Genomic DNA, 20074 nt, shown 5'->3' with positions numbered 1-20074 from the left:
GAGCAAAAATGAGTGCATATAATATCCTATTTTCTCTTTGGACCCATTCAAATAATGTGTTGTATTAATGCCTGGTATGTTGCATTAGGGAGAACAGTAATTTGGAATAGGCTAGTATCACACCTTAGCAAACTAAGAAAAGTTCTTGACTTTTTTAATACACGCATTAAAAAAATACACACACATGGCTTGTATCTAAAGCATATGTATTGAGGTATGCTTAAAATGTGCATTGTGTACTTTTTCAAAATGAATGGCACTGCAATGCACCAGTGATCAAATGTAAATGTGCATCGCGGTAACGACCTGTAATCCTCCTATGTGCATTCTATTTTACTGCTCTGACTTTCTTTTGTTGACAATGTTAAAGTTATGCTTTTAGTAAGAAATGGTTAAACCCCTACCAGTTTATTTTATTTTATTTTTTTTGCAGTCTGTGCTAACTTGGGGAAATTTGGTTTTACTTACTGTACTAGAGAAGACACTGCGCTCCCCTCCAAAGGAGTGATTAGTCCCGATTAGTCATTCATCGATCCGCCAAATTGATGAACGTCGTCATCGGACAGCTGCACATATGTACAGCACCGTTCATGCATCGTGCACTCCCTTGTCGTTGGAAAGGATCGTGAAAGATCCTTTCCAACGACAAAAATTGGTAGTGTGTACGCAGCTTTAGTCAATTCGGAAACTTTTATGAAGTCTTAATGTATCCTGCACATAAGTGCAGTTGGGAAAACTTCAAATAGAGTGTTGTGTCAGATATCCTGGTCTCCACAATCACCCAATCTGAACTAATGGAGATTGTTTGGAATGAGTTGCATCATAGAGTGAAGGCAAAGCAATAAACAAGTATTCAGCAATCTGGGACCTCCTCAAAGACCTTTGGAAATCACTCCAGATGACTACCTAATAAAGGTGACAGAGAGAACGCCAAGAGTTTGTGCGCAAGCAAAAGGTGGCTTTAACACCTTTGTTTCCATATGTGTCCCTACATAGTTTTTTTATGTCTTCAATATATATCTGCAATGTAGAAAATAATAAAAACAAAGAAAAAACACTGAATGAGAAGGTGTGTCTAACCATACTTGAGGGAAAAAAAAAGAAAATAAATCAAAATGTCTGGCTCCAAGAGATTTAATAATACAAATTTATGTCCACAACAGCCATAAGATGAGGGAAAGGGGAGTGGGGGTTCTCAATTTTTTTTCTGCCAAGCCTTCCTTTGGAGACAAGCTTTAAATTAAATTACACTACCTTGGACTTTTCCCATTGGTATCAATGTCATATCCTGTACAGTGCACATTCACTGGTCCATGGCACTTTCTCAGCTTCTTGAACGTGAGCCGTTACCTGCTCGCCCACACTTTGAGGGACAAAAAGGAAAAATATCACACATTGCACACACATTGCACACACTGTGCAATGAAAGTGGATCACACCTGCCATGTATACAAGTTTTGCAGTATGAGCAGCAAAGCTGGCAGACTTTGAATGCCTGGCAGCAGCAAGCCTCGGGTCTTTGAGAAGCACTGCATTAGACATTTCCACTCTAAGTGATAAGAGAAAAGTGACAATGGTAAACTGTCTAACTGCCTCTCACAATACACATACTTTCAAAAACATGAATAAAAAAAAGACATATATTGTGGACGTTGTGAACCCAAAAGGCAACAGCATAACAAATAACTAGTCACCAGTGTTATATGTAGGTTCCTTTCAGAGGATCACATCCCAACAGTATCAATGTGTAGAGGTGACCATCTGGGTGAAAGCACAGGACATTGATTCCTTATGTCGGATTTGCTCTCTGATGACACGTGATTTGACTTCTAGTGGGGGAATATTTAAGAATCAGTAAAAGAAGAACCAGAGATCCACAATATGTAAACCAGAAGCAAAGAGATTACTGCATTGCAGGTCCTCAGGTATTAAAAATCTCCAATCTCAGTCTATATCAACACTGCCTTATATGATAATGCAAATGTGCAGCTATTAGTCTAAAAAAGTATAAACATAGTATGTATGAAGCACATTACTTTTTTCAGGAGGAATTCAAAACAAAATGTATTTTAAGGAAGTGCTTAGGTAAAATTCCCATCTCTTAATGTTTTTAAATGCTCGTGCATGTAGGTCCAAAAAAAAAATGACATCCCAGGAGATAATACCCACTGAACTAAAATTATCAAACAAATAATGCTGAATAGAATTTTCACCCGTTGCACTAAAGTCAAATCTTTATAGAAGATTGGGAAGGATGAATAAAATGGCATGCATAACAACGTCCCTCTGTTAAAGAAAATCTAATAGTATAATCCTCCCAAGAGACACCCAAAACAATATCATGGAGCACAGGGAACAGAGCAGAATTTTACAACATTGACCTAGGGCTATAAATATCATTTCACAACTGGAAGAATAAATTATGAAGTTGCTCCTGCATATTCAAGTCAGTTAACATTTCCCACCCTGCACCCAGTGCTGACTTAAGTAAGGAATATTCCTGAAAATATGACAAGCAATTGAAAAACATTTGAAAGTGAATCAAAGTTAGATAATTGTTAAATGCTATACTAAATATTATGATATAATCCAACTATATAGAACATAAACAAATCTGTACCACCAGCTCTATTGTATAAAAACTGGATGAACAAGTTTGTGGCCAGTTGTAGATTTGTTTCTATTTTACTATTTTTTTTAATTATATTATAATTTTACTAATATGAAATAATATTTATTGTTTTAAACCAACCAAGCTATGACCAATTGGCCTCTGTTAGAGTTTTCTACACCAACTACTACCCTTAATTTTTACACAATGTAACTCATTGTAAAATTCATATTGACTACATATACCATAGTAAGAACTGCAACTTCTTCACTTGGATGGACAGGATATGAAGTGAAACTTGCTAACATAGGTATAAATATAAATAAAAGCACTTTTATATAGTATATTATTTTTTTATAATGTCTATATCCCTGTTGATGATATCTATTGCTGTAATCTGTCTCTCCTGTCCTGCAAAGGAAGGATTAAATTCTATCTCACCAGTCTACACCACACAAAACTCCAATAACATCAGGGCCAATGGTGACACCATTTTATTACAATAACAACATAAGGCCAGCATATAAACTTCTTGAGTAGGTGTTTACTGATCTATGGAGACCAAAGAAACCCTCATTTTGGGGCATCTGAGAATCCCATTATCAAGGCAATTGTACATAAGATGATCTGTAGCACTGCACGGATAAAGGGACTCTGTACTGAAACATCAGTTGGCTTTGACTCAGAGTTTAGATGCCCTGGCTTTTTGTTGTTACCTGCATAGGAAGTTCATAAAAGCAATACCAGGTACCTTCCAATGCCTAATCTTCAATGCCTAAATTATGAAAATAAAACTATGCAAAAAAGGTGCCCATGCAAAGGAAGACAGAATACATACTTGCCTTTCCTGCTGCCCTTACTGTTGAATGCATGGGAAATATGCATTCAATATTCCCAGACTTGCATTCAAAGTTATTTTTGGAGACTTTTACTATTAGCACAAGCACATTGTTGTAATTTATTAGATGTTTGCACACTGCAAACTCTGCACTTTTATATGCACTTGCTAAACCAAGTTTCAATATGACAATTGTGTTCACAAGACTATGGCAGTTGACTCGTTATCTCTCATGATACCTCTTCTTGTAATTTTATAAGTAAATGCAGCAATGGCATTCACATCACACTGTTTTGTCAGTGACAATGCATATGCACAGACTGTGAAAATAATCAACGCATGAATTATCCATAAGCAGAAAATAGATAAAGAAGTTTGAAAAACACATTTAAGTTTAAATTTGACATTTCCAAATCGCTATAAGAAAGCAAAGCATATAAATTATCATCTTTGTAAACAGCAACAGTATACAACCTATTTACTTCCACAAGCTTGTACAGGCATTCAAAGTTCCTATCACTTCCTTGTGTTCCAACCTTGGCTATGTCCAAATTTTCTACCTACTTATTCTCTGTCTAGCCCCTTGGTAGTCAGTATGGATTCCTATAAGCAGGTTTTCAAGTATTCATCTTATTATAATATTCATCTTCTAATTAAAAGACTCTATTCCGAATTGCCCACTAGTACACACAGTATCAGATAAATCCGCTGCTAATCCCTGTTCAACCAATGTTCTGTACGCAGGTATATTAGATAGGCAACATAAATGTTGGTATACTGGTTATCCTATCATTTTCCTGTTTCCATATTATTATATCATTTTGGGGACTTTCCCTTCACCTCTATAATGTGTTGAGCTATCAATAAGTGGGTTAAATGGCAATGAGCCTGATTTAATAAAGCTCTCCAAGACTGGAGAAATTAGATTATTATGGGATACCCTGGTGGATCCAGCAAACATGGAATGAATCTGGTCTAAGATTGAAACATTTGCCAACTAATAAACGATTTTTAAGAAATCAATTTCAATTTAGTTGGATCACCCAGATCCTCCCTTAGTACTCTGACATCTCCTGCCTTGGAGAGCTTCCATAATTCAGGCCTGTATTTAATACAAATAGCCTGGAGAGGGATAACTACTGCAATGCAGAACGGACACATCAAGATCTTATTAATACTGACCTTTGAAAGACTTAAATACATTTTGATCTGGAAGCACACCAAAAAGTGGGTAAAAAAATGTTCATCTTGAAAGCGGAATAATGTCACACTAATTTTCAGCATGCTGCGCCATCTGGACTATCTGTACTGCACGTCCACAAATGTAGAAGAGAAATTAAAAACTGAAATTGATAAGATGTAATATGCAGAATAGTTTAATTTAACTCCAGTTTTGTTTTTTTTTTGTTTAGTCCTTTGGTTTGTAGGGAAAAGTTACATTTTCTTTCGAATCTTTACCTTTATTTGAAGGGTTTTAGGCTTTTTCCTTCATATATAAGACCATAACCAAAAATAAGAAGGTAACTATCACCATAATAGAAAGGTAAATAGCAATAAAAACATTTTCCTCTTTTTTAATTACTCCCAAGTGACACATTTTTGTCCAAGTTCTTCATTAAAGTGTTTTATCATTATTTCTTCTCCACTCCAATAAGGAAACGAGCAGACAAACCATCCTCTTTCTGTGTGCTGCATGTACTAAGGCAATGTTCCAACAGGAATATTTTAAGGAAAAACTTATCAGAAAGCTCCAATACGATTTGCAATTGCAAAGATTTCCTGGTTGGAGGAGTTAAATGGTATTTGGAAACATATCAGTAAACTTTCATTTTATGGGGGCCTCAAATGTGACCCCCTAAAATGGTTAACATTTTAAAAGGCTTGTTGAAGCCTATGAAGAAATCATAGACTGGAGACTGATTACAGGGGATTGTTAAAGATTACTGCCACCTCTTTTCACAAATCAATATTTCCACATTTTGTTAGTTCTTTGATAAATTTCTTTGAGCAAAACAAGCCATTTACATATCATAGTCTATATAGAATAGTCTATAAAGAATATTCAGGATAAGAAAAACTGTGCACAAAGCACAAGTACACCCCGGGGTATATGTAGCACCGACTAAGAAGCTGTAAATTGCTGTACACCGCTGTGTTTGCATCGCTGACCCTAAGAACATTGTCTGTGTATCATAGGAAATGGAAGGATTGGTTTGTTACTATACATAACACAGCCCAAGTAATTGGCAGACTGAATATAACATGTAGCAATATATAATGAAGGACTGATCCACATGCTCAATTGTCTATTTCTGTACAGCTACTTTTTATATATAAAACCAGTCTGAGGCTTTTTGGCATCAGCTTCTGTGACTGAAATAGAAAAAAAAAATGTAAAATAAGTGTGTGAACTGTGTGAATCTCAGTAGGTGTTATTTTATGTCTGAAGTGAAAAAAAGCAAACACATCTACAAATAGCAGGAGAGCTTAGCTGTAGATGACACTTCCATACCTCACAATTTTCTTAATGGTGAAAAGCTACGGCTAGGAAAGATTTTTTAGACAAAAGGGAAACTTTTGTTACACCCACACTGGCATCAACTCAGATACTCAATACTGCCCAAGGCCCATTCATTAGATCTTAGTTCTTACATCTATGCAGGCTCAGTATCACATGTGGGCAATACTATGGCTGTTTTCAGAAAGCCATCTATAGCCTCCTACCATGCCCAGCCATGATCTGCTTCCATTTTAGAGACTTATTGATCGTGTCACTGGACCAAAAGCCAGGTATGTAATAATAATAAAAAAAATGTTTTATAACGTTTTAGCTATTTCCTAGCACTTTGATAAATGGTTGAAGGAAGAAACAGGGAAATGAGGAATTTAGCAAAATAAACTTCAGCTGCCAGTACATTATGTGTCACATTTTTTTCTTTGTAACAAGTTATTAGGTCAATAGATGGTTAGAATCTTTTTTCTGAAAAGTGCAAGTTATGGCCACTATACTTTTAACACACCTGAGAAATGTGTATTGACTACAGAGGGATAATCTGGCATGGCATTTCAGAACTCTACAAAATTCACTTGAGACACTGGATGGAACAGAATTCTTTCAGTGTCACTGCGATTACTGACCATCTGATAAATGACACATAGTCAATAAACCCTACTGAGAAAAAAGAAATACGAGGACATGCAATGATTTCCCTTTGCATGAATGCATCCACTGTATTTGTCTGTGAATCAAGATTTTAAAACTTTTTGACCCTAGGCAAAAATCGATATGGGGCCAGCTATATGAATATTGTGGTGCTACTAGCTCACTGTAGTTTCACATGTACCAATCCCAGCTACATAGATGTGCAAACTTTATATACTGCCACATGAAACAACTTTTTTTTTTTGACAAAGTCCATGGCTGAACTCTATGGGCAGTCCTTGGATTTGAAGGTTTATTACTGACTGGTGCACAAACTTTTTTCTTCGTACTAAATGTTGAGCCCATCTATAGCTAGTATGTACATTTTTTTTGGCACATGTTGGAGTATTACCCAAATAGAGGTCTCTTTGTGGGGACATTATTAATGGCAGCATCAAGACAGCAACATCTAGCTAGCAAAGAAAGTGACTCCATTGAAAATAAAAAAGTGTCTGTTAGTGATACTTAAGATAGCTGTCAAAAAATTGCCAAAAATTGCCAGCAGTGGCAGGAATTCTCATCTGACATTGTCCTATGCTGCCCTTCCATACTGAAAGCAAACACCAAGTCATCTTCATACATGGTAGGTCGGAGGTGGGCAAACTTTTTGACTCAGGGGCCACAATCTGAAAAAATATTTGACAGAGGGGCCGGGCCGATGGGAGAGTGGGTAGGGTTATGCCATCATGACGCCACTGAACGTGACATCATGATGGCATAACCCCGCCCACTCTCCCATAGCAACCTAAGCGCCTGCGATAGGAGAGTGGGTGGGTTTTGTGCAGGGACACAGCCCGCCCACGCACTCTCACATTGCCTGCTCTGAGTTTGGGACGCAAGAGTGTGTGGGCTGTGTTATTGCACACAGCCTGCCCACTCTCCCATTGCAGGATAAGATCCGGGTGACGTGTTGTGCGGCTCTGGCCAGTGTTTTTTTTTTTTTTTTGTGGAAGGGTACCAAAAAATGTGTCAATGTTTGCATATGTGCAGCAACTTATGTTAAGAACAGAAAGAAATAGATTTTGTTGCTTGTATTCATCTTTGGGCAAACTTGATTGCACATAGTCATTAAACAAAAAGAATTTCATAATGCCATCAGCGGATTGGAGAACTACTTGATTATACAGATTTGGGATTCAGCTGATTGCAAATAACCCCATATGAGCAGTAATAAAAGTAATAAGAAAAAAATATAATTTAACACTTTAAAGAACAAGAAATGAACAGCAAAGCAAACAAATCTAATAAGGTAATAGAATAGAATACAAGCCCAGGTATAATAATAGCTTGCAGTACAGGATAAATGAGGTTTACCATTTCACTGACCCCATTCTCATAAACCGAGACAAAAGCAGGAACCTGCAGGTGCACATTACAATACAGGAATTTTTGTTGTCTCCAAATGAGAGATCACAAAAGCAAAGCCACAATTAAAATTAAATCCTGGAGCTCAATTCACCATAAAAAAGCAAGATCACTTATAAGGATTTGTTATTACTTGGGTTGACAACTTGTTAGCATTGATTTATTTGGAATCAACCAAATCAAATCTTTTTCTAGCTTTATACTAGTGAATTGGGATCATTTATTAATTAAAGTAGCAGTGTGCAGAGCAGCATCCCAAAAGGGATATTTCTCTGACTCTGTGCACATAACACAACCACAAGATCAAGTGTTCTTTCAACATGTGGCTAGCTGAAAGATCCAGAAAGAGAGAGCTGGCTCCCAAAAGAGTATGATGGAAGGCATGGTCTCATGGTGAATCACATGGCACTTTGGCATTTTTATTTGAATGTATAACTTTCTAAAACAGGCAAAAACTTTTCATAGCTTCCTTGGAAAGGATCTGGAGAGTGCTGCTGTCTGGAAGTGAAGCTGAACCTCTTGCTTCAAAGATTTTTTAATATGTAGAATGGGAAGGTCAGAAGCTCTGGTTTAGCATGATCGCCAGACAATTCGTCCTACTGATCCCCACACATTTACTGTGAGCTGTAGATATAGTAATTATGTCCCTCTAACACTATGGGATGATTTTTTTATCTTTTTTTTTATACATTCCTACAGTATGACAAAGTGTCTGTTAACAGAATGCTAATATTATGCTGCTGCACTGCAGAGAAGACTAATAATGATAAACCATCAAGTTTGTTAGAATAAATTCTAGTCTAATGAAGCATAAATTATGAATATGAATTTACTTCAGGCATGTGTATAATATTATGTATTTTAAGATCACAAACAAACAAACAACTCAGCGGCCTTAGTCGTGTACAGGGAAACAGCAGTGGCTGCATCAAAAACAGATATATAGAAAATATACAATAAATGGCATTAGATCTAAAGATCAGTTCTGTAGATATATTAGGAGTTTCTGGGAAATTGTTCAATAAACTCTGGGGTTGGAACACCACTCAGCATGTAAAAATGTCTCTATGCACGCATCATTATTAGACGTAACAGTTGTTATCTTTAGAACTAAGACCCAATGGGAGCTGGAATAACATGTCACATGACAGAAAACAAATACCCCATATTTGTAAAGCTTAGTGACCTGACCGTGTAGCCTGGTCAACATGTACTACAATAAACTAAAAAAAAACACAGAAACTGAAAAAAAAAAAAAAAAATCAAACATACTAGGTAAATTTAGCCGGACAATAATCTTTCTGCATTTTGTTGATTTCTACACTGCACAATCTGTAAATGTTTAATCTACTCCAACAAATGGAATAGAGGGCAAAATCTAATTATAAGCGACAGTACACAAGTAACAATTAAATATGATCAGAAAAAAAAACACTATAAGGGGTTCTTGTGCATGTCCATTTTCCTTTTATTCTATGCATCAATAGCTCTGTGTTCATTTTAACCAAATATGCCTCATATGGTCTTCTCCATTGATTTACATCTAATTTTCTCCTAAAGAAGTGGCTACTTGCTGCGAAACGTATTGAGACATCAATATTTATTTCAGGCATGTTAAGCCAGGAGCGTATTGTGGAATATTGCATTAACAAGGCTATAATAGTGTGAACTCCTTTGGACTTTCTTGATCGGTATCTATACTGTTGAGGCACAGTTTATCATTGATTTTTAAGACATATTCTGTCAGTAGAAAATGTATTTCAAGACTATAAGGAACAGAAAAGAGGAACATATACAATATGTTTGTTTCATGCATGTAATAATCAATGACTTGGAAAAAATCCACGATTCCCTAAAAAATGAGCTGCCCTGAAATCAGTAGGTAAAAATTGGTTCTAACTCACTATGCTAAGCAGCAAACAGATTCAATATTTGTCAATGGAAATAATGATTAGTGCTTGTGTTCAGCATCAGTAAAATGAACAAGCTTTTCTGTAGAGAGAAAAGGGAAGCAGACAGAACCCCTCTACATAAAACCTATAGTAAACAATGATGGTGGTCTGTTGGTCTGCAATCTGGGATAACGGTGTGCTAAACCATGCCATGGGATTTCTGTGCTTATGATTAAATTATATTCAAGATTATCACAAAAGATCGGGTAATAAAAATCTAGTATCTGTATGAGGCCTAAGCAATATTGTCAGTTGTCCAATGATAACAATATTGTCAGTTGTCCAATGATAAAGGGGGTAAATACATATTAATCTTTCTTTCAATTCCAGGAGGAAAACTGTAGCATGTTGGCCCACACAAAAAAAATTATGAAGTACATAATAAAAGTGGAAAAGCAGTATTACAGAAACACGTCCAATACAGCCATAGGTCTCAGGTTCAAAGTGTCCAATCTCACAGTAAGAAAGTAGTGAATAATAGCTATGGGGAATGTACCCTGGGACATAAGCTTTTAGAAAATTGTGAATATAGAAAAATCTAATCTGAATATTTGAGTAATGACTATAAGGGTGTTCATGAAAGAAAGAGAGAGTGATAAATGAAAGGAAAAGAAAAATGTGAGAGCAAAAAAATGAAGCCCACGTGGGAGACAACACAAACACACAAGCAATAATTCACAGAGAGTTATAGCGCGGGTTGTTCACTGAATGGTAGTAACTGGCGTACTGACACTCGTGGGCAGTTGTGGCCTTTTCTCGAGAGATGTAAATAAGGGTAGTGCGTGGTGTTATCACTCATTTTGACCCATACAAGTTCTACCACAAAGGTTTTATACCAAGCAAAATTTGGACTTATTCCAAAGGGGACTTATACCGAGGTACCACTGTAGTTATAAAAAGCCAAAGGCTAACTTAGCCAAACTTCATCTATATATCCTTTTTTGTCGTTAACAGCTACCAGTTTTAAAATATCCAGCTTTTATTTTAAATAAAATGACCTCTGTATAAGGGTTCAGACTTTTACAAGGATTCTAAATAGGATTCAGTGGTGCTGTCCTTAGTAATTTCTGTAGTTGTAACATATTAGCGATAATCCCTTACTTACAGTGTTGTCACACTACCTAATTTATAAGATATCAGTGCAAAGAGTGACTCGCATATCAATACACAATCTGCATTCTTTATATCTATGCTTCATAATAGGAGCAGCAGTTATAGCATATCAATCTAATCTTATCAGAATAATAACATATCTCCTGTAACCCTTCCTGAATATTAATGACACTCATTAAATTTGTGTACAGGCAAACCAGTATTCTGAGACTGCATATTAATCAATGGCCAATCGGATGTAACTTCCAACAATAGCAATAAGCTGTCTGTCCTTAGCAAAACTCTGCCATTTAATTCATTCTTTTCTACGATGCTTAGCAGAAGCTGAGAGCTTTGTGACCGCAGGGCATATTTTACTAGCCAGACATTCCCCTGTCATTAGTTGTTAGATTTCAGCTTAGAGTTAGTCAAAAATCCAAAAAAGTTAGACCAAGTTGTTGAATATTATAAAGCCTGCTCCTGAAGACATCTGGTTTAAGAGAAGTCAGGCTAAGGATAAAGTCAGTATAAGAATAAATGTTTTACATCAATATAAAATATTGCTATACCTATTTCAATTAAATTTAGTGTTTAACCAAATTAATGTCAACACATTGTTCAGAACAAAAGACATCAACAAGAAATATATTTATATTTTATATTGATGTAAAACATTTATTCTTTTACTATATCATATGTTGTATCTCTTGATCCATTCAGCTGTGTCTTCATATCCCCTGAGGAAGCAAATATGCAAAACGCGTCGGGCCCAAGACACATTTTCTGTTTTGTTTTTTTTTATTTGTTAGTCTGAGAGCTATAGATACTTAAGCTTTGTCTTACCACAATGTATTCTATGTAATTGTATCTATTTATGTGTTTACCAATATACACTTGCCACAAAAAAGCTGCTTTCTACTCTTTTTTCTTTAGTTTCTATTTAACTTAGGCTTTGGCTAGCAAATGTGAGATTTCTTGGATTTTTCTTTTGGCACATCACTCTCCTCCTTCAATTATTTTTGTCAGAAATCAGCATTACCCTTAGTCATGATGAAGTGGTGCTGAGGGAAACCTATTTCACAGAGCAACTGCAGCATTTCTCCCTCTTATAACTTACCAACTCACCTTTCCCTGGCCTGTTTACTTGTCCCATTTTATGTTATTTTCTCTGTTTGTTCATCTCTCTCATCTTATTTGAGCAGTAAATACTACAGTAATGTGTGCCATATGCCATATGGTCTATAATTTATTGGCAGGTCTACGTATTTTTTTTCTTTCTAATTGGAAGTTTTGTTACAGTAATAATAAAAATATAAATCTTTACAAATAAAAATGAAGCTTTAAATATAAAGCTCATCCTATCTATGGTGCGGTTTATCATAGGATATCCTCTCTAACGTTAGATGGCACTCGGGGTTGATGATTCCCATTATTAATCAAGTACATTTGAAGGGTGAGATTTAATAAAGCAGAGTCTTTTGCCATTAACGCATTTCCCCTTACTTGGCTTTATCAAACGGAATCCCCTTCACCTGACGAAGTGCATCAGCTCACGAGGATTCCAATGTAGGATGAGAATACATATCTTCTGCATGTTTAAGCAATTTTCCTATGTGTAAAATGAATAAAAATATTGTAAAATACCTGTAAAAAAACAAATATTGTAACTTGTGAAAAACCTAAGTCTATACATATTTTTTTAATCACCTAACAAATATTGTATTTTAATGCCCAAAAACCCCACTTTCTTGAACCTCCCCCTAACCTGAAGCTCAAAGCTAGTTGATTGTTTCAAATTGGCCTAGATGATTGTTAGATAAATCTGTAGGGGGTATACGCCGTTTCTAACCACACTTTTTCCGATGCCCAGTATCATTGAACCTCCTTCCTATCTTCCCAGGGCATCAATGACCAACCCCTGAATATGTGACATTACGCATGCCGTGAACTTCTAGGAAAATGTGCCAACAGAATGGTAAGGCCATCTGATTGGTGTTCAATGACTATTTCATAATAATACCATTGTTGTATATTTAACATATTATTGTGTACATTGTCATTTTCTAGCAAGTCAAAACATTGAAAGAGAAGTTTCAATATGGGCTATTCTGAACACAGTAAAGAAATGCAAAGTTCCAGAATTTAGGAACTGTATTATTACACAGGTATTATTATATGTAGTGCTGTGACCAATATACGAGAAAATAAAAACCTGTAATTGTTACACCTATACATTTCTTTATAAAAAAAAAACACCTATATGGTAGATATTCTTTAATAATAAAATTATTTTACAATGTGTGGGGCTTATGTGAGACATTCCAAATAGTACAGGTTGCCTGCGCTGAGGTGCTGCAGGATTCAGTCTATCTCAGCAGAGCTAAGTACAGCAATTTTACCATTAACATCAGGCAGCTCAAAAAACAAGAACCTGGTGATTACATGAAAACTACAGCCGAAGCATGCAAACTAGCAGAATGATGGATGGACACAGTTGTATACAGGTACTCCGGAGAGCAGCCTTGTGTTGTCAAAACAAGTTTTAGTCACTGAACAGCAAAAAGTGTCAATTATTGTTTCCCAAATCAGAGAAAGCTGATTTGTGATTGAATTCCCCAGCAGGCCAATCACAGATAGGCTTGTAAATGAAAGAAAGGTGTCTGTAGCAATTCCAGCTATTAGGTAAGTAAAAGATTTTCAATCCATGGTATTATATTAGTTGTTACATGCATAGAAAAGCAAGGCCTATCATCTGTGCCGGGGTATTGTTTCACATAAACAAAATCTATAATTAGTTGTAAATTGTACGCAAAGAGAACGTCTCGAAATACTCAGCAAAACATGCTAGGACTATATGCCTCAAAAGAAATGGAGGTATTCCCCATGGCTATTGATTGAAATACCCTTCTTGTTCCCCCAGTGGAGTACAATAAACGAAGATTGGTTGTCATTTACTAAAGCAACCTTATATGCAGCACATAAAAATTTGTTACTGTCACTTTACTTTGATCTCCAGCTGATTCCACATGAGGTTTCCACCTAACTGCACAGAATGGGCTTGATTTATTAAAGCTCTCCAGGACTGGAGAATATAGGCTATCATGGGTCATCCAGGAAACCTGGGTAGGATTTTTTAAAATTATTTTGCTATTGGTTGGCAAATGTTTCCAGTCCTGGACCAGATCCATTGCAGGTCTGCTGGATGACCCAAGTTCACCCATAATAGTCTATCTTCTCCAGTCTCAGAGACACACACACAGTACTGACTTGTAGTGAAATAAACCCAAGCTTAAGTGATGTGGAGTCTGGAGGTTACATGACTATACTATGCCCGCAGGTGACACATCTCACAAAAGTCACGACAGACCTGTCTACATAGTTCACTGTATAATTTTATAATTAACTAACTTTTACTTTAAAGAAGCTAGAATTCTAGTTCACGAATCTATACTGTTCACCTGCAGGATTGATGAAAATACATATTTCTGTATTATACAATGGGTCACACTTCCTGTATTCTATCAAATATTCATAACTACCTTCCATATCTCACTTGTAAACTTTTGCAACACAGTTTTAAAATGCAAAGAGGGATTTTGCTCACGATTTTACTTGGTGACTAATACAGTGATGGATTTGGACAGATTTGGAGCCCCTCGGGGCACTGTCAGACATCCACTTACTTCCCCGGCATTACTAATTTAAGAGCTAGGTTCAGCAGTTATATGGAGTTCCAGACATCCTGGCATAAATTGATATACCTATTACTCCCGTACCAGCAGGAACTTTCCTAAGTAGCTATGGTTCTGAGCAATTCACAGTACAAATGAACCCTGAGTTTTTCCTACTCAGTTCATACTTTTGGTTAAAAACTATTGGGAAAACTGTTGAGGGCACCCTAAAGAAACTCAACCCATGTTTGCTTCCCGCTAATCAATTCAATCTTACATTACTTAGGAATGGGGACTCTGCATTCACTGATGTTTTCGGGAAAACCTGAACATCTTCTCCTTAAAGTAGAAGTTATTAAAATGAAGAAATATTTTAGTCATTGGGGGATGAAGCCAAACTCCCAGCTGGTTTGGTTGGCAATGCAAGACTTATTTTTAAAGCACCTCCCTCATTAAAGCAAGAAAAAAAGATTAGTATTTGAAAGATATGAAAGGAACAGTTCAGTGCGGACTGCTTATTAAAAATAATCCACTTATAAAGAACATATCTCTACTCGGCGTAAACACAACATTAGCTCCACACCAGATTTCTCACTAGAATTACTCTTCTTTTACCAAAACCTAATGACCAAAGTATTCTCAATAGAAATGATTTGGCTAGCCCAGGTTTTCTATATCCTTTGCAATACACCGATTTGGATCTCTAAAAAAACTTTTGGTTCAGGAGGGTGTCTTGTTCTTGTAACTCATTTGAAACAAACAAAAAAAAACCTAGAATCCAGCTAGAGGTATTGCACAGCCCTGGGAGAGGGGAGGACTTACTGTCTATTACCCACTGCTACAAAAACCTAGCAGGGCAGCTACAACTTCAGTGATGGCAGTTGTTTTTTCAGATCAACAGATGATAAAAAAACTGGTCATTAAGTATATTCAGGTAGTGAGCTTATCAACTAAAGCAACCCCAGATCATAACACTGTCCCTACAGGCTTGGAGACCATTGTTTTAGCCAGGCAGTGTATCTTACATATACATGTATTGCTTTACTTTTCATTTCTGTTACGTACCACAAATCACTTAAGTAAAGTCCACCTTACACCTAGTGACATACACTCCTAGGCAATATTTGTAGTGGTTGGCTTAATGATCCAGCTTTAGTACCTCCTGCATAGAATATAAATGTACTTTTTAGACTGGTGTGCTAAGGTACTCCTGTGTCTACTGCCTTACAGATATGAGACCTAAGTAAGGCACAGCTTCCTCTGAATTCTAGTTTTAGAAGATATAGAGAGTGATTTGGTGATGTCATTACTGTTCTTCCCACCGGTCTCCTTACTGGAGGCCCCAATATAAGGAAGCAAAGCCCTGCCTCTCTTTCTCTGCCTTTTCTGGTTGCTCTTGCTACTGTTATTTGCACTGTCAACCCTTGCTGTATCCATCAGGCAGCACCCCAAGAACAACAATTTGCCAGGAATAATTGAGGGGAACAATATAATCATTTATGCAGACAATGCATTATTGTTGAGTGACACCACCACCTCCCTACAACAAAACTTAGAGGTTTCCCTTTGGGAAATTCTTGGGTTTGATGATCACTGGGAAAAAGTCTACTGTTTTACCCCTTGAACCAGCTTATCTACCATTCCATACCTGCACAGCAAAGCAGCTATACCAAGATAGCCATGCAGAGACATGATACAAAAGGTAAATGCAGAGACATGATACAAAAAATCAATCAGTGATAGGGAGAAAGGGGAAGCTCAGGCACTACTTCTGAGTATACTTGCCTTCTTATTAGGCACAAAGTTCAGTCCCTCTTTAAAGCTCTGCTTAAAGTAAATAAGAATGAAATTCCTTGGTATTTAATAAGCTTTAAGTTAATAAAAAATCTTACGATAAACTGCAGAAACCGAATATTCCATTTAATGAAACAGAACAAGATGGGTCTTATCACCTACATGTAATATTCTGCATAGATGGTCCATTCTCCCGGGCCATACTGCTGCATCAAACAGGAGGGTTAGTCATCTTTTCTATTACCCGCTGTGAAACCTGTAATGCGTGCCAATACATTTTAGGAAATGCAACAAGCCTCTTGCCTCCTCCTGCGCCACAGGATCATTCCTTTCAAGGATATCCATCTGATTAATTAAGGCAGATCTGCAAAAACAATTAGCTAGTATTCTAATAATATGGCATTTGGCTTTAACTCTGCCTGTGCCAATGACTGTACAAAGAGAAACTATTTGTAATGGCTTATATTTTCTTCTGTAGATCAGAAACATCAAAGGAGACATGGAGCTGGCCTCTGTTATATTTAGTATTGCTGTGGACTCCTAAACACATCTTCCCTCTTACTGCCAGTAATTGTACAATCTGTTGAAAACGGATATAGATTATCTGACCCCACAGTGTGATAGTGTGATATGTCTTATAATACATATAGGGAACAGCTAATAGCAGTCTGCACAGGCTTTTCCCAAGGGAAGACCTCCAAGTCTGCTATGCCACCCGGTCATGTGCATGGTGAAGGGTCTAATGTTAGACTGTTAGTTCTTTGGTGCAGTAGCATAAGATTTATTTATTTTGGTAGAATCATGTAATACTAACACTCTATCCCTATGCACAAGTATTATGCCTTGGCAGTATAAAGGGGACTGAACTCTGATTTTCAGATGCAATACTGAATAGATGAACATCACCAATGATTCATTTGTGAGTGTCCATGTAGGTATATAAGTCATTGGAAGGTCAATCACTAAAAATGAACCAGTTGCATGAATTGCTTATTTTCAGACCTCAGGAACTTATGTAGCATGACATATTCATGCACACTCCTGGCTGGGATCTATTTGTCTTGAAAAAAGAAATCACTCATGCACAATATTCATAATTCTGTAAAATGGAAATATGGAGACTGCACACTCGTCTTTATAGGTTCCAGCTCTGTGGCTATCATCCTCCTCATCCATGCGTCACTACTTAATTATTGACCCTGTACAAGTAACAATTAGATAAGCCAGCGATCCCATTCTGCATATTTATCTACCCCTCTCCGCATACTTGCTTGTAGATTAGTAGTTCATTTAATTTAGCTTTGATGGAGTAAATGACTGTTTCTTTAAAGGTAAATAAAAGCAATAGGATAACGGCACTGGACATTGCATCTTCCAGTGCAAGTAGGTAATGGTGCTTCAGTATATCTACAGGGACACATCTATAGCCAGACATGTAGATCAGCCAAAGCAATAAAACCACCGACCGGTGAAGTAGAAAACCCAGATTATCTTATTACAATGGCAACTATCAGGGGATCAGTTCAATTAGAAAATAGCAGTCAGTTCTTGGGGTTGTTGGAGAACCAGGAGAAATTGATAAGTGTAAGATTTAATTTTGCCCAAGGGTCAATGATAAGTATTGGGGGGGTACTAGCTGGTCTAGTCTGACCTAACAAAAGGGTTACTGTAGCACAAATTGCTGATAAGGTTGGCCATAAAATAAAAGTGTCAGTATACACTATGCATTGCATTATGTTGTATTACTTGCAGACCAGTTAGGGATCAGTGCTGTCCTGATCCACTGGTGAAAGTGACTTCAAACAAAATACGGGAAATAGATGACATCGTAACTATGGGAGGAAAAACAGAATGGTGAAGTCTGTGCAACGTAATGGATCTGTTTGCTAAGTGGTGTCCGATACCACAGAACACATTGTAAAGTCAATGGTTTGACAGGTAAGACCTGTTGTGGTGGAACAAGGAGGTTCATGTACACAATATTAGGAGGAAAATTTTAATGTTTTAGGTTGATTAGTGTGGCTCCTAAAGGGAGTATAATAATTTAGCCGATGAGCAACAGCATTCACAATAGCACTTCAGATAATTAATTTTCTGTATGATCCTATTGCTTTCAAATGAGAGATATTCGTATAAATCTTGTTAGTTAACTGTTCTTTAATGGCTCAAGTCAACCCAGAAAGATGAGCTTTAAGATTGACATTGAAGAGCTATGGGTCCTTACGATTAATTGACTGGTACCCCCCACCCTATGCAATTACACATCTAATCTTTTTTTTTTCAATGTGGAAGATATTAGTTTACAGGGGTGTAAGTTGGACCCCTAATGGTGTCCTAAAATCACTTTCAGAGGTTCTCAAAATATCTCATGTGTGATATACAGCACCATAATAGGAACTGCATTTTTTTTTTCGTTGGGTACAAAAATGGCCCACTGGCAACTAAAGGTTCCAAAAAACAGGTGCTGCACCTGAACGGCCTACAAAGAACGGAGCAATGCACCCCAAAACAAACCTGAAACTACCTAGACAACTACTACAGCCATGTGCAATGTCTCTTCTATCACTGTACTGCACAGCCAGGTATTTTCTTATCTTAGTCTACACAACATATCATCCATAAATAATAGGGGGGGAGACTGGTATGACTACTTATCCAAGACTTCAAAGATGAGAGTTCCATGCTGGTTGGAGTTTACACCATTCTGAAATGAAACCCTAAATGTCCCTTCTGCAAACCTAAAACATCCATGAAAAGTGCAGAACAAGCCTACATCACATAGTTATTCATCATTAGGATTGTATTTCCAGAAATCCCCAAGAAATGAGAATATTTACCCCAAAAAGTACTTACCGAAATACCAAGATCATCATTGTAAGAGCGTATGTATCTAAAATGAACACATTTATTCCAAGTGTTAATCAGGATTTCCAGGAACACATTCACATGAAAATCACTGCTGGGAGGATGAATATTGGGGCCAATCTCCAGTACAAAGGAACATGGCAATGCTTACCTTTCAAAGAATAAACGGATCATGAAGATACAGAACGCCAAGGGGATGGCTACATAGAGATCCTCAGCTTGGGGGAAAGTGGCATCATCGGTGTTCTTCAGATCCGCCCAGGTTACATTGTGCGGCAGCCAAAATCTCTCATTCCAAAACCAAACTAGGATACCTGCCATTTTGATGACTTGCCTGTGATGCTGCGTGTACCTGATGGAGGGGGATGCTGAGGAGGAACAATGCTGGCTGCAAGATTTGTACTTGTCTGTAGGAAGGAGCTGGGACTGAGCACTGCCTCTATTCCCCTCCCAGCCCTCCTTGTCATCATTAGGAAGGGGCGGACTCTGCACACACATGAGCTGGAGCAATGCTGCATGTGTCTTGCCTGTATATACCTCTATGGGACTCACTGCAAGCATGGAACAACTCAAATCACTAAAGATACAATAATAGAGATTACTGTATAGACACAGGGACAAGCTACAAGTGTAAGAAATCAAAAGATGAAATGATAACTCCCATCTTCCCATAACTCCCAACTG

General features: G+C 37.1%; 1 protein-coding gene across 1 annotated transcript in view; it reads right to left on the bottom strand.

Moving 5' to 3' along the window:
- CERS6 (ceramide synthase 6) overlaps positions 1–19821 on the bottom strand; it is a 75778-nt gene extending 55957 nt beyond the window's left edge. Inside the window, exon 1 of the mRNA XM_072419089.1 lies at positions 19542–19821. Within this exon, the coding sequence (XP_072275190.1) occupies positions 19542–19711 (170 nt within the window). The 5' untranslated portion in view covers positions 19712–19821. The remainder of the gene's footprint in view (positions 1–19541) is intronic.
- Between the last annotated feature and the right edge of the window lie 253 nt (positions 19822–20074).

The sequence above is a fragment of the Pyxicephalus adspersus genome, chromosome 7 (genome assembly GCF_032062135.1).
Source record: "Pyxicephalus adspersus chromosome 7, UCB_Pads_2.0, whole genome shotgun sequence".
Taxonomy (NCBI): Eukaryota; Metazoa; Chordata; class Amphibia; order Anura; family Pyxicephalidae; genus Pyxicephalus; species Pyxicephalus adspersus.
This window is presented reverse-complemented; position numbering and strand designations above follow the sequence as displayed.